The 27,245-nt window shown below is 38.2% G+C and overlaps 1 protein-coding gene across 1 annotated transcript in view; it reads right to left on the bottom strand.

The window, feature by feature from the left end:
- The window catches only part of PTPRR (protein tyrosine phosphatase receptor type R), a 245,899-nt gene that overhangs the window by 156,603 nt on the left and 62,051 nt on the right, over positions 1-27,245 (bottom strand). The window contains exon 3 of the mRNA XM_054696760.1: positions 4,569-4,787. Within this exon, the coding sequence (XP_054552735.1) occupies positions 4,569-4,787 (219 nt within the window). The remainder of the gene's footprint in view (positions 1-4,568; positions 4,788-27,245) is intronic.

Raw genomic sequence — 27,245 nt, 5'->3', positions numbered from 1 at the left:
CCGGCTGGGATCGAACCCGCGTTGCAGAGGCTGCAGACAGCTTCACAGTGCAGTACTCAGACACCCGCACCACCAGGGAGGCCCTACAAGGATTTCTATCAATAGTAATAAGAGCTACCACTGAGGTAGCACTGGCTATGTCCCAGATTGTAAGTGCTTACCCTCAACACATTGACCCAATTAATCTTTTCAACAAATTTATGACGTAGATATAATTATCCTCATTTACTAACAAGGAAGTTGATGCTCAAGAATATTAATGGCTTTCCCAAGATCACATGTCTGTTAAGTCATGTCACTCTCCTCCTACAGACAGACAACAGACAGACAGACAGACACACACACACACACACAGAGGACGTATTAACATGCATATTTAAATTAGTTTTAATGGCAGCTTTTAAAAAGAACTACTGTGGCATAGAATGAGAGTTGAATAAAATTATTGTAAAATAATATAGTACATATTTCATTTATTATAATAGATGTAAACATGCATCTGTTTAATGCATAATTTATATTATTGTGTAGTAATATACATAAATGTAAAGATTTAAGTTTGATCTTGGATGTTCTACTATTTGTATAAGTTGGCTAGTCACTCTATCTCTCAGGAGTTCTGCTTCCTTAGCTATAAATGAACAGAATTGAATTCTAAAACCTTAAGACCTATTGCAATGATTAATTTTATGTGTTAACCTGTTGTGCCATGAAGTGAGGTGTCCAGGTATTTGGTTAAACATTACTCTGGGTGTGCCTGTGAGGGTGTTTCTGAATGAGCTAACATTTGAATTGGTTGACTGAGTAAAGGTACTTCCCTCCCGAGGGTGGGTGGGCCTATCCAATATGTTGCAAGTCTGAGTAGGGTAGAAAGGCAGAATAAGAGAGAATTTTCTGTCTCGGCTTATCTGTCATATTGCTGGGTATTTGTTCTCTGCTTATTTCCTCAAGCTTCTCTTGCTTTAGGATTCAAACTCAGACTGGAACTTATATCATTGATTCTTCTGTGTCTCCAGCTTGTCACACACTCATCTTCAGACTTCTTAATCTCCATAACCATTTGAATCTCTCTCTCTATGTATATGTATGTTTGTATGTATGTATGTACGTACACAGACTAAAGATCCCTATAATAATGCTGATAATTCATGATAATATTTTTTTCAAATGTATTATGATTGAACTCCTTTTTCTCCCACATCTTTCTTATATTTGTAGAAAGTTTTGGCTTTCATCCTATAGACATGAGGGTAAAAACAGATGGTGTGGAGGTGTGGCAGAGTAGATTGTGGTTCCCAAATTGAGAGACTATTTATCAGAAAACTTTGAGTCGATTTGTCTTGTCCACATTGCTGAACAGAAAGCTTGTACAACTGACATAATTGTCACCCTCTTCATTAACTCCTTTGTCTCACAGCAAAGAAAAAATATTAGAATATGTGGAGCTCCCTTTGAATCTAATGAAGGATAATGCTAAAAGAATTACTGAATTACAATACATAAGCAACACCAGCTTAAAACAGCTGTCTTTGCAAATGTAATTTGTTAAATTAATAAAACTTTATAAAGAATAATATTTTCGGGGCCTCCCTGGTGGCGCAAGTGTGTTAAGCACCGCACCATGAAGCAATCCGCAGCCTCTGCAGCACAGTTCAATCCCCAGTCGGCCAGGCAGAAACCCACATGGCGCAGCAGACCTCTCCTGCCTCGCCTGCTGCTCCCCTCAGCAGTGTATTTCAGTCAGTCTGCCTGTTCTGCTCCCCACTCTGTCTCTGATGAATCTTCCTCCACCCCCGCATATCTGGCCTGTACCCCAGCTCTTTTATGCATAAATAAATAAATCTTTAAAAAAATAATATTTTCACAGATGTCCTTTTGTGATTCTTAAAATACTATGTTAGATACTCCATTAAGCAGTGATGAGCAAATTGCATGTAGAAGCTATGTAGAAGAAGTCATATTTTGTGAGACTTTAACCAATATATAGTTTTAGGAACTGGGAATATTACACAACAATTAAATGACTGCATATAATGGCAATGATTGGGAAGTGATTTTATAATTACTTCCAAACACAATGTTATACTTTTTTCAAACACTTGCCAGATAACAATTAAGAAACAAGTCATGGGGCCTCCCCTGGTGGGAGTGGTTGAGCGCTGGGCTGCGGGGCTGCCCGCAACCTCTGCAGCGTGGGTTCGTTCCCCGGCTGCCGGCGAGGGTCCCACAAAAAAAAAAAAAAAGGAAAGAAAAAAAAGAAACAAGTCAGAAATGGGATCTTAGACATTATATTGTCTTCTCTTTCTCTCTATAGATATATTTTACCCAATGCAGAGGAAGATAGCTTCCCTTTTGAGGTTATAGCTATTATAAACCCTGGGGCTAGACCATTCAGATTTCTATTCTAGGAGTACTTTTTCTTTGCCTGCAGTATTTATAATTAAATGTCTATGTTTTAGAGGTAGTTTTCAATATATAATTCTATGAGATATAAACTTCTTTTAATCAAAATTTATTGGCTTGCCATTTGTTTACAAAACTGTATATTTTGGGAGTATAGCTTCAAACCTTGATTTGTGTACATGGTTCACTCACCCTCTGCCAAAGTTCCAGTGTATCACCCCATTAAATGGACCCCCAATGGCCTTTGTCCTTTCCCCTCAGGTAACCACCCTATTTTCCTAGAGCCGAAGAGCTATTTTTATTGTATTTTTTCCAGTTTGTTTGCTTCGGTTATTTATATTACACATATGAATGAAATTACACAGTAATTTTCTTTCACTTTCTAACTTATTTCACTTAGCATAATCACCTCAAGTCCCATTAGTGTTGCCACAAAAGGCAAGATTTTTTGCTTTTTAATAGCCGAGTCATATAAATGAGTAGCTTCTTTCAGCATTGAATAACGTTTTGGACAATAGAGTGTCTTGGAAATTTCTTATTGAAATAAAAACTAGGCCTGAAATGGCAATGTGAATATAACTTCTGGTTATGTATGTCAGAGTGACCTACTTTAGTTTATAAGAATGGCCAAGCGCTTGGATGTATTATCAAATAAAGGCTCATTCAATAAGGCTAAACTGTTGATTTTTGACTTCAACGCTAAGATGAATATCACAGTTAATAAATTTAAATTTTAGATTTGGGGTCATGCTGACGCTTTGTCACTAAAGCACTTGCTGTTCACCAATGTGCCAAAGAGAATGGTCATGTAAGATCATTCTCTTAACCCTTGTAAGACTCCTGCAAATTTCATCATGGCAGCACCTCCTCCAGTCCAAAGGCTACCCTGGGCATCAGGGGTTAAAACCTTCAAACCAGGGCCTCCCTGGTGGCGCAGCGGTTGAGCACTGGGGTGCGAAGCTGCCCGCAGGCTCTGTAGCACCAGTTCGATCCCGGGCATCGGGCCAGGGTCCCACATGGCATGCAGACCTCTCCTGCCTCACCCACTGCTCCCCTCAGCATTGTCTTCGGTCTGTCTGCCTGTTCTGCTCTCCACTCTGGCTCTGATGAATTCTCTCACCCTCCCCCGCTTCTGATTGTACCCCAGTGCTTGTATAAATCAATAAATAAATCTTTAAAAAAAAAACAAAAACCTTCAAACAAGAGGTGAAAAGAAATATTCTTTGGGGTTGCCAGACCTGGAAAACAAATTCCAGTGCCCAGAGTTGGTTGTTAAATTTGTGTGGAAACATCAAGAAAAAGCAGGATATGAAATCAAGTAGAATAGAAGCCGGTGTTAGGAAGTATGAAGATTTCACTGGATCATTGGATAGCAACTTTTATAGTGAGTTCCTGTGGACTCTAATGTGGGAATTCTGGGGTCATCATGGCAAGGAAACTATAATGTCAGTGTAGAAGCAAAATGGGAAAAGTAAAATAAAATAAGGAAAATGAAGTCTTTGAGTAAAGAGAAATGGTCTACCACTCCTTATCATGTTTTACAAGACAAAATGGTATTTTTTTAAGATTTATTTATACAAGAACCGGGATATAGGCCAGATGTGTGCGAGGGTGAGAGGATTCATCAGAGACAGAGCAGGGAACAGAACAGGCAGACTGACGAAATACACTGCTGAGGGGAGCAGCAGGCGCAAAAGGAGAGGTCTGCTGCACCTACTCTGTCATTTCTAAATATTTGATAAGGAATCATGATGGAATGGACAATCCTCCCAGGGAACCATTGCTTTCTCACTTGCAGACTGCTGTGCAGTGTCTGTGTGTGTCCTTACCTGGTGGCAGGAATAGGGTGAGAGACCTGTAGTGTGCAGGTTTAAGGAGGTCCTTGCTTTCATGATGAGGTCAGGCATTTGGCATTTTTGGAATTAGTGATAGGGTTAGAATCAGATAGTCTGCATGCGTGATCTTATGGCCTCTGTGTCCCTTTTCCCCCACCCTAGTCCTGGCTCTGTGTGTGTGTGTGTGTGTGTATGTGTATGTTGATTCCAAATGTGGGTATTTATCTTTTGTTATTTTCTTTATACTTTACAGTTAAGTTGATAGGCGCTATTTTGTTTTCACATATGAAGACTCCCAATGCTAGTTTCTTACATAAGAAGTAAACTTACCCATACTGCATCAATATCCATGCAGCTTTTACAATTCAAGTTTCTCAAAGGCCACACAAGGAAGTTACCACCAGAAACAGGATTGGAACCAGCTAGCTTTTGGTTCCCTGCTTCCACCACACCACCTGCTGCCTTCACATCCAAAGACAGACTGTTGACAGCCTGATGAATGTGTGAACAAGCAGGAACCTCAGGCCACTGCACTGGTGCTTGTAAAAACTGGTTTCAAGATGATTGCATTTCCAAAAAGGAAAACTACTTTTTTCAGTCATTGTGAAAATTTCAAAATATAGGGCCCCCCAAATCACGTTATTCTTATTTTCACTCAAAGATAAGAACTAAAACTTTATGCATCTTTCCTCAGGCTTAACTTCTCACACACAAATGATGTTCTATATTATTTGTATTATTAGTTTCTAAAAGAATTGGGCTTATTCTCACTATAATGTTATCTTCTTGTTTTCATTTAATATATAATGTGTTTTCTTAGACAAAATATGGTACCATTACAGAAATATTTTCAAGGTTATTTAATAATTCCATTGATGGATGTTTATATTTTTTCTAGTTTGTCCTATAACATCTTTATACATTTCTGGTATTACTTTCTTAGAATTTATAGAATTAGGATTACTGGGTCAAATCTATGACTTTTTGAGGGATTTTTGTTAACTTTGCTAAACAGTCCTGAAAAGAGGTTGTAAAATATGCATTTCCAACAGCAGTTTATTATTCTGAAGCTAGCTGCCTTTCTGTGTTTGAAATAAGCCTATTCATTTTAAATTTTGACTGCTACCCTATGTCATTGGTTTTTCTTATTTTTAGAGTCATGAAATACTCAAATAATTAACTTATTCATTCATTTGTTTTTCAAATATTTATTGGGCACAAACTTCAAATATAAAGGAAAACATTAATGATATAGTTTTCCACCTAAAATAATATATCTAAACTTGCCGAGCAACATCAACTTATCTGAAGCATGGATTTAAAGAGTATACAGAAACTATCTCATTCAATCTTCACAACCATCAAATGGGATGGACACCATTAATGTTGCCATTATATGTAATGAGGAAATGGAACTGTGTTTCTCAAGATCATGTAAAAACAGTCATGCCATGCTGCCATTTTCTCCTTCCTCAGGCATCTCATAATATTTTATAACCCCACGCATTCCCTTTGCTTATTCTATTAGGAATTGTTTCTATAGCCTCCAACTCCTCTGTTAAATCTTCCTTACTGTAAGTCCTAGCTTAAGTCCTATTCTTGTGATTGCCTTGTCCCAAATTAAAAGTTGCCCTTTGCCTTTCTGGCAGCTGATTCCTTTCTGCCTTATTTAATTAACACAGATGCAGATATTATTGGCAGACTGACTCAATGTCAATTCTTGCTACTGTGGTGTTGGAAAAACTACTCATTGGCATACCTTCCTACAGGTCAGCATGGTTACATGGTGTAGTTCTGCCATGTGTTCAAGGCACTGAGTAGGGAAGCTTGTGTTTCCTTATAAAAAGGATAGGCATTCAAGGAGAGCTCTCTGCCTCTTCTTCCTTTTTGCTTGAGTGCCGACATGATGCTCAGAGATGTGGCAACTGTTTTGCAACCACGAGGTAGAAAGTCCAAGGTCAGAAGTTACATGCCAAGGACGGCAAAGCAAAGGGACAGGACACTGTGAACTAGTGCACGTGAACCACTCATCTACAGGCAACTTAGATATGAGTAATTAAAATTATTTATTGCCTGAGCCACTGTTAATTGAATTTTCTGTTTCTTACTGTAAAGGCATTCCTAATGGATACAATGGATTTGTCCATCTTTACCATGAGATGACAACTTTTTGGCTTAATATATTTTAAATTCCTTGATGGAAAGATTCTACTACCTTCATCTTTGTATTATTTTTATTGCCCCAACCCTTAGTATAGACCCTCCATAAATGCTGGATTGAATGAATGTGGTTTTACTTATCAATATAATTCATTCAGCCAAGAGTGAGTGGAAGAAACTAAAAATAACGGCAAAATAAAGAAATAGTTTTCTTTAAAGATATTCTGGGAAAGCTGTTTTAGATTTTAACATTCTCCCTATTGATACATCATCTAATCTGGGCAAAGCTGAACTCAGAATGTGAGTCAATTTCCATCTTATTTAGATGAACTTTGGAATGGAAGACATATTAGTAATTTGTTTTTGTAAGATCTCACACAAGGAAAAGATAAATAACTAACAGCAGTCATGTAAATACAGCTGGATTTTTCCAGTGATGTCACCCTGCTTCACTGTGTAACACTCCTTATTTGGAATATTCCCCTATAAATACATTCAGGTAAACATCTGCTATTTTTGCTAAGCCTTGAAGATCTACCATGAAGCTATTTTCAGTACTTCTGTTCCAATAAAAGCTTCATTTAAAATTAATACGGAACTGCTGAAGTTGAGTAGGAGGATTCAAAGCACATACAGTCCCTAGATTTATTTTGTAGACGGCAGCTATCAAATATAAAAGTGTGGGAACTACCCAGTTTATTTTCTGACTTTTGAGAAGTAATATTTAAAACTATTTAGTCTTTAAGAATGTAGACAAAATACCATTACTTCCACAGGTCTTTTCCTTTATTTTTTCTAGGTACATACAAAAATTAGTTATTAAAGATCTTCTCTTAGGATAACCACTTCAGTTTTTAAGAATTAGATGAGTGTCAGTTTTAAAAGGTCATTTTCTTAGCTATTGATGTAATAATATAACAATATTCTCTTATATCGAATGAACATGAAAGCTATACCAAAAATGAATATAGCCTGAAAATGGTTACTGAGAAAACATCTCTCTATAAAATGTGTATGGAACTTAAGTGTTTGCTCAACTATAGTGAGAATGCTATATTGAGAAATGTATCTAGCATTTCATTTTATCTTTTAAAATGTATTATTTTGGGGGAGGTAATGCTAGTTTACAACTCTGTATACGATATAGGAGTAAATGTTCCTTCCTCTTCAAACAGATGTTACCAGCACCAAAGAACCCCAATACTCCCTTCAGTCTACTGTTCCCCCTTCACCATTTTTGCTCTCCCCACACCCTCATCATAGTTCTGTTGTCAGATTCTAAGGGTTTGGTTTCATTTACTTTTATGTGTTCCTTTGCGTTTATATTTCACATATGGGTGAAATCAGCTGGTATTTGTCTTTCTCCTTCTGATTGATGTTGCTTAATTTAATTCCCTTCAGTTCTATCCATGCTGAAAATGGCAAGAGTTCATCCCTTTTAATAACTGAGTAGTATGCCATTGTGTAAATACACCACATCTTCTTTACCCAGTGATCTGTTGCTGGGCACTTAGGTTATATCCATAGCTTGTCTATTTGTAAACAGTGATACAATGAATATAGAAAAACATACCTTTTTGAATTAATATCTTACTATTCTTTCAATAGATACCTACGAGTGGAATTGCTGGAACAAATGGCAGATGTATTTTTAATATTTTGAGAAATTGTGTGCTGTTTTCCACAGAGGCTGGGCCAGTTTACATTCCCACCAACAGTGTATGTGGGTTGTCCTTAACATTTTTAATAACAATGAATATCTCAACTCCATGCATATTTCTTTTCCATTAGCAAAGTGGTGTAACTATATCTTTCACAGAAAGAAAAAAGACCTCTGAGACAATTAGCTTTAAAATCTTGTAGGTAAAAAAATCTAAACTAATTGAAATGGACTATGGCAATTCCATAAATGCATAGCCTGTCAGCATTAACTGGGATCTAACTGATTATTCTTCTAAACAGTAATACATATTAGTGAATGGCCAATGAAGCATTGCACAAAAAGTCATTGTGCTCTCTGGTATCATTGTGTTTTGTCAGTGATGGCAAAGACCATCCTTGTGAAGATTCACTATAATAAAATCTCACATCCATACAGATATGAGATGAAAAGGCTCTCCTCAGCAGAGATGCTAGTTGTCTGCATTTGATGGCTACAGCTGCACTTGCCAAACCAAAGCAAAACTGACAAGGAAAGGCACTGTTCTGAAACAATAATTTCATGGGACATTATTAAGAATTGACAGGTACCTAAAAAATATGATAACCCCATTTCATTTTGTTTATAGATTTTATGTCAAGAGTTCAGTAAAAATGTCTCCAAATGTGAAATTCTTTAGGCAACATTAAAAACAACATGAATACAGAGATGTTCATAGTCTGGTTCATTAAATAAGTTAAAATATTCATTTCCTAACATACTTCTGTGGTTTTGGGGGTGAGGGCAAACCTGCCTACAAAATGTTCAAAGGCAAATGCTATAGCTGTAAAATAAGTGCTTCAAATCAGTATTTCGTAGAGATTGGCCTCCATGCAAATCACAGTAGCAATCTTAGTCACCAGCCCAGGCAATTCTGTCCCCAGGCCACTTCCATTGCATAGTTCCAGATAACTGTTGTAAATGAAGGTTGTGTTAGTTATTTATAATTACTGTAACTCTACAGGCATTTATTGAACACTGTGCAGGCACTACTTCGCTGATTTTTCCCAACACCCTTAGGCAGCAGGTTCTATTACCACGTCCATTCTGCCAGTGAGAAAACTACAGAAAAATTCTAGTAATGTGGTCAGTGACTTGTCCAGGATCAAATAACTGCCACCAGTAGACAGAAGTCCAACAACTGCTAGAGCAGAAGATTATCTATTACATCACCCTATAAAGCAGAGACTGCCTGATTCCAAGACAGCAAATAAAGCAAAATTTCAACTGGCATTGACTATTATTTACGTGAATTTTCCTGTTTTCAAGACATTACTTCACTTTAGCATTTCAGCAAACTTCATTCAAGAACTGCTTCGAAGATATATTATCTACTAGGTAGGAATTTTCAAAGTGATCTCTTTATCTTTTTTGCTGTGTTTTAAGGACAGTTTAACATTCTGCTTTTCTATTCACCAATTGATCTTTTTTGTCACCTTTCTTCTATTCTTTGCCCTAACGAAGGAAGCCACAGAATCCCAGAGGTGTTAAGATTAGAAGAGTGAGCTCGCAGTACTGCAAGATGCTGCTCTAAATGCCAATATAATTCTACAAGAGACCACAGCAGCAGAGTGGGTGAAAGAAGAATTTCAGTAATGCATGAAGTATTATCATGGGCAACCTCATTATCCCCCAAAAGGCGAGTTTTAGAGATACATCAATGCAAATGGTTCCAGAACATGAGAGCTTTTATGAAACATTAACACTGATTTACTATCCCAGGTGGACATTCTTGTGAAAGTGACTGGTTCTCTAAAGTGCTTTAAAGGCAGGAGAAAGAAAAATCCATAGACCCACTCCATTTAATCCCCCAAGGAGTAGGTTTATTTTCTGCCACGTGATTACCTCTAATAATATCACAGCACTTTTAGAAAGGATGGATATGATTTCCCTAGCCCACATCTCCCATCTGAGAAACTGCAATAACAATTAACTATTAATGACAAGAAGAAAATAAGCTTTCTTTTCCCTTGGCAATCTGTAGCAATGAACTCAGTTGGTAGCTTGAGAAGCAGTTGGTTTATCTGTCAAAAGGATATCTACGGGATAAAGGAAAGCACACTCTTCAGAAAAATACCCTTCTCATAGATAAAAGTAGAGCTATGTGGTTCTACACTATCATTGAGGATGCATTTCCATATTCATAAATCACAAACAAAAAATTTTACTCAATAAAGTCAGCAATAGGAGATGATACATTCTTCTTTCCAAATCTATTAAGTCAACCCCTAATTTAATTACTTGAATATTTAAACATTGTTCTTTCTGAAAATTAATGTTTGGGTGTCAATTCATTTTTAGGGTTCAGAATCTTGGAGGAAAATTTACTATATTCTTTGACATAATTTGCTGCACTTTGGATTGTCTCAAAATCAGGGTTGAGAATCATTGCTTTCACCAGCATTTGTTTGCCATAATATTTGATGCCCTGACTTCTTAGTATATGAAACAGGAACCAAGATTTTCATCCTCTTTTGCCCAAGAACATGAATTCATCATCCTGTTCATACAATTGTCTAATGAGATACCATATCACTGACCTACTTACCTTCCAGAATGTTGATATTCAATGTCCAAAAAACATTAGAATTAAATGAAGGCTATATTCTCTTTTCAAAACCTTCTATAAGACAAAGGATAATTTTATTATGGGAAACTTAAAAACTATACTTGTTTCAAAATAGAACTTGACAAAATAGAACTTAAACATATTGGAAATTTCCCCATCAAACTTAAATTATCACACTTTTAAATCCTAGGGATTTGTTTCTTCAAAATCTAGACATCAGGGAATTACAATTTTAGGCAGTATGGTCTATCAGGAACTGATCTACCCTCCTGCCTGAATGAAGCAAACATGAGCCAGACACAACATATGAAACAATGGTTTTTAGACAAAAAAGTTAGTGTAGAATAATTTCAAGCAGCCTAACATCCATGGAATAAGTCTTTGAGGTGTTTGGGCAGTCAGAAAAATTATTTAAAGAAATAATGGGTAAAAATTTCCAAGTTTAATGAAACCTTAGAACCTCACATACAAGAAGTTCAATGAACACAATGTAGAATAAATGTGAGTAAAACTGTAATACAGCACCTCTTACATAAAATGGTTTAAAAATATCAGAAATCATACTGTCATAGGAGTTTACCATTAACATGAGGTGTCTGAGAGAAGCACAAATGTGTGAAAGTAGGGAGAGATCAGATTTAGTCTCATGAAAACAGACGTCAGAAAATATAGAATATCCAATAGTTTGTGATAAGCACATCAGGTAACTTCTGATCAACATTTTTGTACTTAATCTGGGAACTAGGCATAAATCTCATTCATACATTATTAACACACTAACATTCATTCAACAAACACTTGAGCTCTTACTTCTGCAAAAGCACACTAGAACATACAAAAAAGATGAACATTGCCCCCTGCCTTTAGAGACCTAGTAATTATCTTCCAGATTCACAATTGTTTGACAGACACATATGTAGATTTTAGCTGTTTCTTCATTTCCTTATCACATATTGTACTGAACATGAAATTACCTCTAGCTTAAAAGAAATGCTCTTTCCTGAGTTATCTATATCTTCTCAATGTGTGAAATCATTCTCCAGGAGGACGAGGTGGGTGGTATCACTTGTGGTAAAAATAGTTTTCTGTTCAGTCACCTTTTTAATTCATCATTTTTTATCTTTTGCTGAAGCATATCTAAAATTTTATGACAGGTTAAATAAACAACAGTCATGCAGTGATGCACAAATATTTACAAACAAACATGAAATGAATAAGCACACCCCAAGAAACATGTTCTTTATACAGGTGATAGGAAAATGAATGAATATCCCATAAAGCAACAGTCCTCGATAGGTAATAAAGCAGAAAATAACTCAGACTCGAAGTACTGAAAAGTAACTATTATTTGGTCATTGTTGAACTCAGTTTGCTAAGATTGTGTAGATGATTTTTGCATCTGTGTTCATCAAGTATACTGGTCTATACTTTTCTTTCTTTGTGATGTGCTTGTCTGCTTTTGGTAGCAGAGTAACGTTAGCCTCATAGAATGCGTTAGGGAGTATTACGTCTTCCTCTATTTTATGGAAGAACTTGAGAAGGATATTAGTTCCTCTTTGAAGGTTTTGTAGAACCCACTAAAGAAACCATCTGGTTCTGAGTTTTTGCTTTTAGTAGACTACTTTTATTGACTACTCTTTCAATTTCTTTGTTTGTACTTGGATTTTCAGGTTTTCTATTTCTTCCTGATTCAATCTTGGAAGATTGCATGCCTTATAAGAATTTATACAGTTCTTCCAGATTTTCCAACTGTTGACATAAAGATGTTCACAGTATCTCTTCTGATCCTTTGTACTGAGATGTCTGTTGCAACTTCTCTTTCATTTCTGATTCTACTTATTTGAATTTTCTCCCTTTTCCCCCTGTGAATCTCAGCAAATTATTTTAAAGATTAATATAAATAGGCACCCTTTTCATCCAAATTCTTTCTTCCAACTTCAAAATACAAAGGTAAGAGAATATTTTCAAAATTTTTTAAAATAAAAAATTCATTTTCCAATTTCCAAGTTACCATGTTTGATTTTTATAAAATCAGTCAAGAACTTGATGAAGCTCATTTGATTTGAAGGGAAGAATTGTGTGCAGTTGTAACATTTGATCAGCCTCTGTCTCTGTATTTATTTCTATGAGTTTTACAATAGTCATAGAGAGGAAGCTATGATCACAGTTCATCAACAGTATATATCATTTAGGCCAACAGACATATGAAAAAATGTTCAACATCACTTGTAATCAGGGAAATGCAAATCAAAACTACCATGAGATACCATCTCACACCAGTGAGAATGGCACATATTAAAAAAACTAGCAACAACAAATGTTGGCGAGGATGTGGAGAAAAAGGAACTCTTGTGCACTGTTGGTGGGAGTGCAAACTGGTCCAACCACTATGGAGAGCTGTGTGGAGATTTCTGGACCTACTAAACATAGAGCTTCCATATGATCCAGCAATTCCACTCCTAGGTATTTACCCAAAGGACACAGAAACATCAATTCCAAAGAGCACCTGCACTCCTATGTTTATAGCAGCACTGTTTACAATAGCTAAGCTTTGGAAACAACCCAAATGCCCAAAAATAGATGACTGGATCAAGAAGATGTGGTACATATATACCATGGAATATTACTCAGCATTCAAAAAAGATAAACACATGCAATTTGCAGCAACATGGATGGCACTGGAAGGGATCATGCTCAGCGAAATAAGCCAAAAAGAAAAAGAAAAATACCGGATGGTCTCACTCATAGCAGGAATCTAGAAAACTTAAATAAGGGACCAGGGAAATGAATATAAGAAAGTGAAAATCAAAATCAACAAAAAACTATGAACCAGAGACACTTTTTGGGGGGTGGGGGGCGGGAGGGGAAGGATTGGGGTCAGAATGGGGCGTTTGCAATTGTATGGAGGAATATAAAAATAAAATTTAATATTTAAAAAAAAAAAAAAAACAGTATATATCATTTAGAACAGTGTACAACCTCAGTGCTACCAGATCTGTTAAATGGATGAACAAATGAGTAAATGGTGTGATATTTTATATCATTTTTCATTTTTGCACAATATGCATTTTCAACTTGGTTATATTCCCCATACAATTCCCACCCCCCTTATTTTGACCCTACTCCCTCCCCGTAGTGTGTCTCTGGTTTATAGTTGCTTGACAGTTTTTGATTCAATCGAGGTAGCAGGAGGATCTTCCAGGTCTACATAAAATGAATTCAGCAAGCAGCACATATTAATGTGTGAGTTGCAATATATCAAAATCTAGTACATGCACTTGCTTTCTAAAACATTTTAAATTTTACTTTAAAAGCTTATAGTACATATGGCCCTCCCCTGGTGGCGCAGCGGTTGAGCACTGGGCTGCGAAGCTGCCCACAGCCTCTGCAGTGCCGGTTCGATCCCCGGCCACCGGCCACCAGCGAGGGTCCCACTTGGCACGCAGACCTCTCCTGCCGCCCGCTGCTCCCCTCAGCAGTGTATTTCATCAGTCTGTCTGCTCTGCTCTCCCCTCTGGCTCTGGTGAATTCTCTCACCCTCCCACGCTTCTGACTGTACCCAGTACTTGTATAAATAAATAAATAAATCTTAAAAAAAAAAGACTTTATAAAAAAAAAAGCTTATAGTACATAAAAAAGAAAAAGTTCAAATATCTGACTAGTAATGCAAGCAAAGCAAAAAATGTGATAGTTGTTGTTACTGCTCTTCTCCTGTGCCTCTACCTTCTCCTTCTTGCTACAAAGGACATTTTACAGCCATTCAGCAATGAATAAGATCTGTACATTATATTATATAATAAAGTAAATGTTATTTTCTTGATTTTAATAACTTCTATGATTGAAAAACACAATATTGGGCCTCTCTGGTGACACAGAGTTTGAGATGCAATCTATGAAGCAATCCGCAGCCACTGCAGCACGAATTCGATTCCCAGCCAGCCAGGGAGCAACCCACATGGTGCAGCAGACCTCTCCTGACTCGCCTGCTCTTCCCCTCAGCGGTGTGCTTTGGTCAATCTGCCTGTTCTGTTCCCCACTCTGTCTCTGGTGGATCCTCTCACCCCCCACATCTCTGGCTTGTACCTCAGCTCTTGTATGCATAAATAAATAAATCTTAAAAAAAAAAAGAAAACAATGTTTTGTGTTTAGGGACCATACACTGAACTATGTAGGGGTAAAAAAAAAAAATTAAGTTTGAAGCATTTTCTCTAATGATTCAATAATTTTTTATATATTTTTCTTGACACCTACATCAGCCTTGATGAATTCCAGCTCAAGAAATAACCACCAGAATGGGCCTCCCCGGTGGCGCAGCAGTTGAGCGCTGGCTTGCGAAGCTGCCCGCAGCCTCTGCAGCGCCGGTTCAATCCCCGGCTGCTCCCCGGCCACCAGAGGAGGGTCCCACATGGCGCGCAGACCTCTCCTGCCGCCCGCTGCTCCCCTCAGCAGTGTACTTCGGTCCTTCTGCCTGCTCTGCTCCCCACTCTGGCTCTGGTGAATTCTCTCGCCCTCCCGTGCTTCTGACTGTACCCAGTGCTTGTATAAATAAATAAATAAATCTTAAAAAAAAAAAAAAAATAGAAATTTCTTAAAAAAAAAAAAAAAAAAAAAAAAAGAAATAACCACCAGAAACCATTCTGTTCTATTTATCTTTTACATAGTGATGTTGTATAAAAGAATGAAGAGCTGAAAGTGACTCCAAAGGATGCCAGTTGAGAATGATTAATTCAGAAGTTGTTGTTAGATAGTACTGTATTCTCTGAGAGGAAATATATATATTTCAAGAGACAGATTTGTCAAAAAGAGATACATTTCACACACAGAGAGACACATTTTACACAGATATGAACATGGTAATTTGTCACATAGTATATCTACTCTTACACTTTTATAGTTCTCTGAAATTATTTTGTATTAGTTTATATATTCATTATCTTTGTCTTTCCACCAGAATGTGAATTTATGAGACTGGACACATATGCACACATACACATGTATGTATCTCTATCTCTGTCATCTCTCTATCTATTTATATATCTATCTGCCTACCTATCATTAATCTAGTTATTACTTATCTCTAATGAGGAGAGGGAATGGAGAGTATTATTCTTGTAATTTTCAGAAAGCCTGGAAGTTATTTGTAAATAAATAGGTACAGAATAAACTAGTAATTGACAATCCGGAGGGAAATTATATAGATTGAGGTTGATATTTAAGATTTTGGAGCTTCTGTAGTTATATTTTACAGTGATTTGAGTTATAGATGGTTCACAGCCATTATGTTGCCTAAGAGGTCTTTTTCATTCTACCTCATTGAATACTTTGCCAAGAATCTATATTAAATTACCTCAGAAGTAACTGATACTAAATACATTTTAAGATATTTGAATTAAAGATATTTTCAATAATAATAATAATAGTAATTACAACCTCACTGAGGTATTATTACCTCAACGAGGTAATAGTAATAATACCTCACTGAACTGTACTCCAAAATAAACCATGGGAAACCACAGACTAATTGTAGATTATTTCTCTTTTCTTCACTTTTGAATAGCAGAGATGATAAAGGCTTTATCTCGGCTTGCAATTTGAACTTAATCCCATAAATATACATTGAGCAATGTTAATAAATAATGAAGAAGCATGAACCCTGACTTCAGGGAGATCTCAATCTTCCAGACAAAGGGAAGAATATAATAGGAAAAAGTAGATATTGGCCTTACTTCTGGAAAAGATTTATGGTCAGGTCACAAGTAGAATTAGACTCAGAATGTGTATGGCTGATGAACTGTGACTTGAGTGGTCACTGGAAAACTTCAATGGCTCAAAATTTTCACTTCAACTTACTTCACATTGTCTGAGATTCTGACTACAGAATGCAAATATCTTATGAGATGTAGGCCTTTTTGTCATTATTCTCCAGAGGGATTCTTTAGGTCATTTCCTCTTTATGATACCTAGGAGAGAGTTCTCGAAAGATAGTTTGAATGGGAAGGTGAAAGTCAAGCAAAGGCATATGATGGAAGCCTTGGGGGAACCTTGGAATGAACAGAATACCGAGACTGAGGGAGAGAAGATGGCTGAGAATTCACATTGCTTCCCACACTTTGTTCTCTGCTAGATGTGTTTGTATAGTGGTGCTAGACTTAAGTGGTCCAATAACATAAATGTGTGCATACTTTCTACATCATGGAACTATTTAAGGATATTATTTGTATTCCATCTAAACTCCACCTATGAAGAGAAGTCACCCAGCTAGGAGAAGTTAATTTTGTGTAATGTGAATAAAGCACAACCATTTTTTGAAAAGTTAAGCTAAAAGTTAAAAAATAATAATAAAAAGATATGTTATATTTGGAGTGAAGAATGTTAAAAATAGCTTGAGATAACATGACAGAAATGGAACAGCTTCCATGGAAGCAAATTGGCTGCATCTAGGAGTCTTGGAGGGGTGAGCATGTTTATGCACACCTCAACAGTGGTGCTTGACATGGGCAATTTAAACCACAGTAGATGACTCGCTTAAAGATAACCATGAGATACTACTCTGTCATATTGCTTTGGCACTGTGATTCTCAATAGACCATAAAAAGGCTGTAAGTGACTCCAGGGAAAGTCTCTCTATGACTAAACTTTAGAATGACACCTCTCAGTCCTTTCGTCTATGAGGCCCCATCCTTGGTCCCTGTCTTTGGTCTGTCAAGTCCAGTTGTAACAAGAATCCTGCTAAGTCATTTAAAGATTTATTTATTTATTTATATAAGCACTGGGGACAGCCAGAAGTGCGGGAGGGTGAGAGGATTCACCAGAGCCATAGCGGGGAACAGAACAGGCAGACTGATAAAAAACACTGCTGAGGGGAGTAGCCGGCACGGCAGGAGAGGTCTGCGCACCATATGGGACCCTTACCCGGGGGCCGGGGATTGAACCGGTGCTGCAGAGGCTGTGGGCAGCTACTCAGCCCAGCGCTCAACCACTGTGCACCAGGGGAGGCCCGCTGCTAAGTCATTTAGAGAGAATCCTCATCCTTGATACATGATAAGCCTCAATGATCAATTTTCACTTCCCCATATACACTAACCTTTGGTGTAGAAGACCTTGGCCTGCCTTCAGCAAGAACTGTGTTAAGTAGGATTAGCAAGCATCCTCGTACTTCTGATTTCTGATGTCTCCTCTTAGGAATTATCCATCTGCTGGCCCACTTATTCTGCTTGTTAGCCATAAATCCTCAGCTGCCTTTGCTGTTTTTGAGGTTCACCTGTTCTGTCTCTCCTACCGCAATAGTCCTGAATACAGTCTTCCTTACCATTTTAATGTGTCAGAAAAAATTTTATTTAACACTCACAATTGCCAGTTCTAATAGATTGATCAAGAAAAATACCAGTTTGTTATTCATGGGGTTATTTCCCCAAGGAAAGGATACATGTATCTTTTCAGAGATATTTCAGTATTTGTCAATCTAGTCCATAAAAAGCAAATTATGTTGAAATCCTTCATTCTTTTGAATGCCTTGATATGACAGAGGAATCCATGTGGATTCCCGAATATCAGCACAAAGGCTAGTGTGGCTCAAGCTTTCTGAGGGGCAGGGTAATAAGAGAGAAATCTATGTATTTACTGAGTGAGGAAAATATTTGTTGATATGTTTGATATATGTAATTAACTTGTAGCCTTTCAAATACCAATAAAGAAATCAACCACACCATTTCTGAAGGCACGCAATTGTCTAATACACATTTTTGAGCACCACTGTATACAGGGCATGGTGCTGGGCAATGCAGGAAATACAAAGGAAAGTTAGCTGAAGAGACTACACTTAACCTTAATCTGGAGAACAGGAACACAGAAAGTGGTATAGGACTTGAACAAATTTGAATTACCAATTGCAGTCCATATAAGTGAATGATAAACATAGCAAGAATTTTCCTAGGAAAGGGTTGGAGTTTGCAAAACATACAAACAAGAGGGGTATGCTTTTCTGCAACATAGGAATAAACAATTAGTGCTGCCATGAGGAAATAGAAATTAATGCCAGAATTTAGTTTTGATTTTCTTTCAAATAAAAAAATTCAATGTTCATAAAAACCATGTGTCCCATATGCATAGACTGAACCAATTATTCATATATTCACTATTTTATGTCCTGGTATCAGTCATATGGTAGAGAAGTACCTAGATTCCAGGATTTGTTTTTTATTGTGGTGACAATGTTTTGCAACACTATGTAATTCAGAGGCACAGGATCTCACCTCCTTGGAAGCAGGTCATCACATCAGACCCAACAGCAAGGACCCATAGTCCACCATAGACCACTGTGTTCTTCCCACTGACTCACCTTCCGGTAGCATCAATTCTACTAGGGTTTCTAGGGTTTTTTAAATTGGTTTGGCCTGACCCTTCATTTTGTTTCTCTATATTCCACATATAAGTTGCCTTCTGGTGTTTGCCTTTTTCTCTCTGATTTATTTCACTTAGCTTTATCAAACTCTCCAGTTCTAGGATTCTGCATGCAAATAGATGCCGAGCTGGAGCCTGCTTCCCTCCCAGTCACATTTATATAAATAGCTCCTCCTACCTTCCAGAGACAATTTGAATGAAGCAGAGGAAGGAAATTAAATGACTCCCTCCATCAATATCAAGCAGGATTGCCAATAAAGAGTTTCTTTTAAAAGAGCATTTTAAAATGCTCTTTGGCCTTTAGAAAATTGCCATTATAGAAAAAAGCACTTCATATGACCATAATTGATTGAACTATCCTCTCATCTCTTAATTCATTGGCTGATTAGAGCACAGTGCCAATAAATTAAGGTCATGGGGCTTGATCCTTCTTCAGACCAATTTTGAGCAAGTGTGGTTTTTGTTTAGACAAAACTCTTTCCCCTAAAGGCTGATTTTTAAAAAGTCAAGTAAAAATGACATTTTGGACTCATCTCCTTTTTTCCTAATTTTTCCTTCCTTTGCCTCTTCTCCTGGCAATGCAAAGTACACACACACGACTATTTTCTTTTTGATATAACATGGATGGTACTGTAGGATTATCCAGAGGAAAGGTAAGACTGTTTTTTTTTGTTAAGTTATAAAGAGAATGAAACAGCAGACGTTGCCTGGCTGATTTCTGTATCTCATAAAAAGAAAAACTGATTAGCAGAAAACTGCCCTGGGCCTAGTTTTGACCCAGTGGCAGAATTTCCAGCTTTTCCTTCTATATCCTACAATGTCTTATAATTATTTTATGTTATTTTTGTTAACAACACTACAATTGCCTTCTAACCTGAAGCTTAGCTGCAGCTTCATCTCTCTCCTCACAGTCCTCACAATGTGGGCATGCAAGAGTCAAGAATTGCATTATAAAAGAACAAGGCCTGTCCCAGCTAAAGGACATGGAAGCTGCCTGCTCAGGAGTCAGGTCTTAACCCAGAATAGGTGAGATCACACAGAATTTTCAGAGTCCAGAGACAATGACAGCAGCAGCTGAGAGGAGGCAAGAAAGCAACCCCTGCTTTCTTTTTACAAGCTAGATGTGGGGGCCTCCCTGGTGGCTCAGGGGTTAAAGACAGCACTATCAAGCTATCACCAGCCACTGCAGCATGCATTAGATCCCCAGCTGGCCAGGGAGCTACCCACTTGGCACAGCAGACCTCTCCTGTCTCACCCTGCTGCTCCCCTCAAGTGTATTTCAGTCAGTCTGCCTGTTCTGCTCCCCACTCTGTCTCTGGTGAATCCTCTCACCCCCGCACCTCTGGTCTACAGCCCAGTCCTTATATGCATAAATAAATAAATTTTAAAAAAGAGTTAGATGTGGATTCAGTCTGTAGACCTTAGTTCAACCATCTAACTAGCCCCGTAGTTGGAGGGCAGGGCTCTGTGGAGAGGCAAGTAGTGAAGGAAACAACACTGAGAGAAACTCAACAAGAAGGTATTGAATGGAAGTATAACCACCCTGTGAGCAAAATATCTCCCTCAGCAAGCATTCGTGCAGTCCTTAACACTGATCAGTTTCCGGTATTAGCTAACCTGCTTTGGGAAGCAAAGCTTGGGTTAGACAGCCTTCCTCCAAGTCCTTTTAGCCTCCCTGGCTTAGCCCTAGCACAGCTCAGCATCCTGTATTGTATAGTATGATTCTGTGCCTCTTGAAGCAGGGGCTATATTTTGTTCATTCTTGTGTCAAATTCTTGTATAGGGCCTGACATATAGTAGTCACTCAACAAATGTTTTGCCAGTTGAAGGAATACAAATATTTAGAGCATAATAACCTCTTTAAATGTTAAAACAAAGTAGGGCCTCCCTGGTGGTGCAAGGGGTTAAGATACAACCTATGAAGCTATCTGCAACCACTACAGCATGAGTTCCATCCCTGGCCAAGGAGCTACCCACATGATGCAGCAGACCTCCTGTCTCACCCCTTTGCTCCCCTCAGCAGTGTATTTCAGTCAATCTGCCTGTTCTTTTTTTTTTTTTAAGTACTTATTTTCTTTTTTTCTTTTTAGATTTATTTATTTATTTATACAAGCAATGGGTACAGTCAGAAGCACGGGAGGGTGAGAGGATTCACCAGAGCCAGAGCGGGAACAGAACAGGCAGACTGACGAAGTACACTGCTGAGGGGAGCAGCGGGAGGCAGGAGAGGTCTGCACGCCATGTGGGACCCTCGCCTGGCAGCTGGGGATCGAACCGGCGCTGCAGAGCTTCGCAGCCAAGCACTCAACTGCTGCGCCACAGGGGAGGCCCAATCTTCCTGTTCTTTTCCCCACTCTGTCCCTGGTGAATCCTCTTACCTCCCACACCTCTGGACTGCACCCCAGCTCTTGTATGCACAAATAAATAAATCTTTTTTTTAAAAAAAGCTACTATGAAGGGTGTTAAGTAAAATTGTATTTGATGACCTCAAAAGAACATTAAAATCCAAGTGAGAGATTATCCCATGTACCTGAGTGTGGTTTACACCCAGGCTTAGCTCCCAAATCCAAATGAATCATCACTCCCTTAGGCAGCCTTGAGTGCAGCAGTTGCCTGGCCTGGAGATGCCACAGTGTGGCAGTGTGGCTGCTGATGTCAGCTGCAGAGTCTTACTGTTTACTGAGGTCTGACACCTCCGCCTCCTAGTGCAATCTAGGGACTTGCAAATATTTGGCTATGCCTCCCCAAGGGGGTGTCAGTGTAAGTGTAAAGATGAAAAGCACCATTCCTTAGGGACCAAACAGAAATGACTCTTACATAATAGCTTTAACAGGGCCACTAGGATTAATAAGCACTAACATAGTTCTGTTTTGAGTAAGTTTTTATTACTATTCTACTTACTTTATGCACATCCACTCCTTTCAAAACAATAGTCCAGGGAAAAGACTAGAAAGGTTAAGCTGCTTGCCTGAATTCATCTAGAGAGTAAGCAATGAAGGCAGGATTCCAAACTGGATATCCTGGCTTGAGAGTGTCTATACTCACCATCACTTTATTATTTTGCTGCTCACAAAATTTGCACCTAATTCCTAACACAATTAACATAATCTTACAGGACCAGAATCAGTCATCCACCACTCAAACTGTGGGTGAATAGCCTGAGTTAATACCAATGGAACAGGGCCTCCCTGGTGGCACAAGGGGTTAAGATGCAACCTGTCAAGCTGTCCACAGCCTCTGCAGCACCAGTTCGATTGCTGGCCAGGGAGCTACCCACATGGTGCAGCAGACCTCTCCTGTCTTGCTTGCTGCTCCCCTCAGCAGTGTACTTCAGTCAATCTGCCTGTTTTGTTCCCTGCTCTGTCTCTGGTGAATCCTCTCGTCCCCCGCATCTCTGCCTATACCCCAGCTCTCCTATGCATAAACAAATAAATCTTAAAAAAAATACTAATGGAACAAAGAGGGCTCAGCTTGCCCTTCTCTTCCAACCATTTCCAAGGTCTGTGTGGGAAGAGATCTCCATTAAGAAATACATGCTTCTGTTACAGCCCTTATTACAGCCTCTGGACTGTGGGCCCTGGAGAGCAAGGGGTGTGTCTTTGCCAATTACATCTCCATCAGCATTTAGGATTGTGCCTGGCACGAAATGGTCCTCAGTAAATGGGGGGCAGAGATGACTGTGATAAAAAACTTAAGATAACATGCCTGCTATCTTATAGTTGATATTTTAGCAATCTTGGCTATTTTCAGTTTAGAAAAAAACACATCTCATCTTTGTTGTTGCTGTCAAGTATTTTTAAACTCTAATAATTTTATATCCCCTTTAAATTTTATAATTTTATAATTTTAAGCTCTAATAATTTTATATATTATATATTATTATATAATAATTTTAAGCTCTAATAATTTTATATATAATTTTAAGCTCTAATAATTTTATATCTCTAATAATTTTATATAATTTTATTTATTATATCTAATAATTTTATATCTAATAATTTTATATCCATTTAAATATTGATGATCAATCTTTTCCAGAAACTATGTTTCTCTACCATGATGGATTTTAAGCACTTTTTGCCTGGGACTTTCTGAAGTTCTAAGTGAACCTCCAGTAAAAATGGATGAATTGAGAAAGAGGAGGGGGGAATGGAGATGAGAGATGGAGAGAATGAAGGAGGGCAGGGAAGGGTAGAAGAGTGTTATCAAAATCCTAGGTTAGGGGGGGTGGGAATTGTATGGGGAATATAACCAAGATGAAAATGTACACATTGTGCAAAAATGAAAAATGATGTAAAAATTATATAAAATAAAAAATAATTTAAAAAAATCCTAGGTTATAACTGAGAAAAAAGGAAATTTTGGTAACACCTTTCCCCCAATTAGTCCAGAAATGGAAAAGTGTTAATAGGGTGTGGAAGGGAAGGAGTGAGTTGCAAATGGAGCAGTGATAATGGAGGAGGTGAGAGGAAGGTGGAAAGGTTGGGTGCTTACACCTCAGTGACAGGGGCTGGTGAGAACAGTTGTGCTAATGAGTCCTGCTGTGTCATCTCCTTCCAACTCCTTTGTCTGGGAATTCCCTGAAATTTCTATTTCATAACACTAGAGAAACACCTTCTGTAAATTGCAGAAACCTATAATCCACTCTTTTCATTTCCCGCGACATGTGGGGTCAGACTAGGCACAATTAGACAGGGGGTGATGCTCATCCTAAGTTTTCCCCACATAGTTTTGACTTGGAATATTCTGTCCTACTGACCCCCAAAGCACACCCAAACTTATCAATTCATGTGCCCTGATATTTGGTTTGAACATAAGTCATGAGGGCCTGATGGTTCAGGGATATGAATGACCGTATAACATTTTGAGGTCATTATTCTTTGCCCCAGATTATGTCACCCCATCCCTAAAACTCTCCAGTGACTTTCATTCAGTCAGAAGGAAGTTTAAAATCCTTTCTCTCCCTCTCAAAGCCCTATACAGTCTGATACCTACACACTCTAACTTTTAACCACTCCTTTCCAGTCATCTTGGCCTGTATTCAGTTCTGTGAACTGATGAGCTTATTCCTGCTGTAGTACCTTTGATCTTGCTCTTCCTCTTACTTAGAATGTTTTCTTTGAATTTTTTCTTGATGAGCTTCTTCATGTGGTTCAGACCTTCATTCAAATGTCAGTTTCTTATATGTTTTTCCCCTTACAGACTAGCACTACTCTTTTGGTCCCCCCTAGATCTGACCTACTAATACCACCCTTATGGCATTTATCATGACCAATTATCATCTTATTTAGGTATTGAGTTGCTGATTTAAGGAACTAAACCATCCATTTATGCAACATAAGGTCAAAGTTCATGTCTGTTGGGGGGGGCTACAATAGTATCTAGTAAAAAAACTAGGTACTTAATAAATAAAAAGTAGATATCCAACAAATATTTGCATAAAAATGATTAAAATAAAGGTATGCCTCATCTCCTTTGGTAATTAAACACAGTTTAATTGCACGACTTGCCTTCAACATGAGGAAGGGGGTAACCAAAGCTGAGCATGTGAGTATCACTAACAAGCTCATTCTTTTTTTTTTAAGATTTATTTATTTATGCATACAAGAACTGGGGTACAGGCCAGAGGTGTGGGGGGTGAGAGGATTCACCAGAGACAGAGTGGGGAACAGAACAGGCAGATTGACTGAAATACACTGCCGAGGGGAGCAGAGGGTGAGTCAGGAGAGGTCTGCTGCACCATGTAGGTAGCTCCCTGGCCAGGGATGGAATTAATGCTGCAGAGGCTGCAGGTAGCTTCACAGTGCTGTGCTTAACCCCTTGTGCCACCAGGGAGGCCCCCAAGCTCATTCTTCTCTCCACATCTTTTGTCTCGTGATCTGCCTTCTCCTTTTCTCTTACTTATCCCTTCATTTCCTCAACCTTTGAACTAAGAGTCCCTTATTGGGAAAACACATTTCTCAATCTACATAAACTTTGTTATATACAAACTCCTGCATTTCAAAGAGTAGGTCTAAGTGTCCCTCTCTTGAGAATAGAATAACTAGTAGAAGAAAATATCTTCAGATGAAGAATTATGTGAACTTTGAGTTCATCTTTCTCTCTGTACATTGATTCTTCTCTCTGTACTGTTGTCTCTCTGGACAATAGTTTTCATAAAGCACAGGCTGTAATAAAGCAGGCAGGTTGCTCACAGAGCCACATTTCTATGCTCAGTTTTGACCAAGTTACGACTATTTTTTTAACACGCAATAGTTTCTTACAGGCATTGTGTGTACTTACATTAGTACTTTGTACTCATTTTTATTAGCTAATTTTCTACATCTATTCAAACTCTGATCTCCTCTAAGTCTGTCAACAAATGCAGAGCAGCACTTAAGGCAACATTAATCTTGTCATAAATTTTCACAAAATGAGCCAATTAGTTGATAGTGTTGATAGTGTCATCTGACTAAACTCTTTAATTTTCATTTTTTTAATTGGTGGGGTGGGGGGAATTGAGGATTAAACATAGTTCTTCTGATTCCTGATACATACTCATTTGAAAGAAACATTGACACTTTCTGTATTATAAGCACCAGGCAAGGTACTGAGGTATGTGTTTTTGCTTCTTTAAGGAACTTATCATCTAAACCTGTGACTATTATACATCCAGACTATAATAGAGATACCTGTACATGGCTGTGGAAGCATGGGCCATCAGTTCCCCTTGACATGTAAGTTCCAGGTGAGCAGGAACTTGGACGTATATTACTTGCATATTCACCATTCCCTTGTCTAGAACAATGACCGGCACATTAGTAGGTACTCATTAAATACTTCGTAAATGAATGAATGAATGAGTGTGCTGTGAAGTAAGATTTTCTGGAAGGAATATTGAGAAAGACTCTACTTGAGAAAGAATGACAGGGAAGTTTCCCTTATGGTTCCCTTAGAGTGAATGCTATATAGGAGAAGGAGCACTAGACCTAGAGACAAATCCAGAGACAAGTCTAGCTCCTCCACCATCTAACTTTGTGATATTCAGCATGTTGATTAATCAATCCCAGCCTCAATTTTATTTGCTAAAATCAGAGAAGTAATACCACAATATTTGTTTAATGTATAGTAAGTTTGTCAGGAAGCACTTACGTCTGTACATCAGGGCCTAAAGTTGAGAACCTGATTGGACTCTCAAGCAGCCAGTGGGTGCTGTATTAGTTATGCTGAAGTAACCCCAGTAACCAGTAACCCCACCTCTACTTTGACCCAAGTCTTCCAGGGGTAGGGAAACTCTTGGACTATTATAAACCACTCTATATGTTGATAAAGCATCTGTGAGAGTAACTTGAAGATAATTATATTTATTTCTGTATTATTTAAATCAGAATTCTGTGTATATTTGTGGTTGGACCTCAGCTTCTCTTTCTAAGACACTCTATTTCAAACATGAATGCACTATTTGACATAAAAAATGTGTATTTTGAAAAAAACAAGAAAAGTTGTCATCAAAATCTCTGAGTGAAACCTTGGCCAGTGAAGGATGGTTTCAGTTGGGAGGATTTGATGCCCCACTCACTAACCAACATTCCAAGGAGTCCTGTCTTTTGTGGTCATGTCTGAGTCAATTGGTGGCCTTAGCTGAGAATTTCACAGGCTCAGGGTGGTCCGTCTTGTCCATGGACTAAAAATAATTTTCTATATTGGTACAAACTTAAGCGCTTCCTAACAAACAGTGTAAATTGAACAAATATTATGGTATAACTTCTCCTACTTTAGCAAATAAAATGGAGGCTGGAATTGATTAACCAGCTTGCTGAATATCACAAATTTAGATGGTGGAGGAGCTAGATTTATCTCTGGATTTTGCTCCAAGTCTGGTGATCCTTCGCTTGCCCTGCATTCATGCTAAGGGAACTATAAAACTAGAATCCCCAATGGAATCACTGATGACATAAGCCAAACAAAAAGTGCACTCCTGGGCAGCATCAGGGCCTGAAGTTGAAAGCCTGATTGGATCCTCACAGCAACCAGCTGTATCAATGGGTGATGTATTAGTTATGCTGAAGTACAAGCGACCCCAGATTTTCAGCAACTTTAACAATAAAGAATTACTCCCACTCATTTACGCCATGTCCAAAGGGCGTTCTGTTCATCACAGTCATTCAGAGATCCAGAATGAGGGAAGCTTCACCCTGTT

This window comes from Talpa occidentalis, unplaced genomic scaffold (assembly GCF_014898055.3).
Source record: "Talpa occidentalis isolate TD23 unplaced genomic scaffold, MPIMG_talOcc4v2.1 talOcc4.16, whole genome shotgun sequence".
Taxonomy (NCBI): Eukaryota; Metazoa; Chordata; class Mammalia; order Eulipotyphla; family Talpidae; genus Talpa; species Talpa occidentalis.
This window is presented reverse-complemented; position numbering and strand designations above follow the sequence as displayed.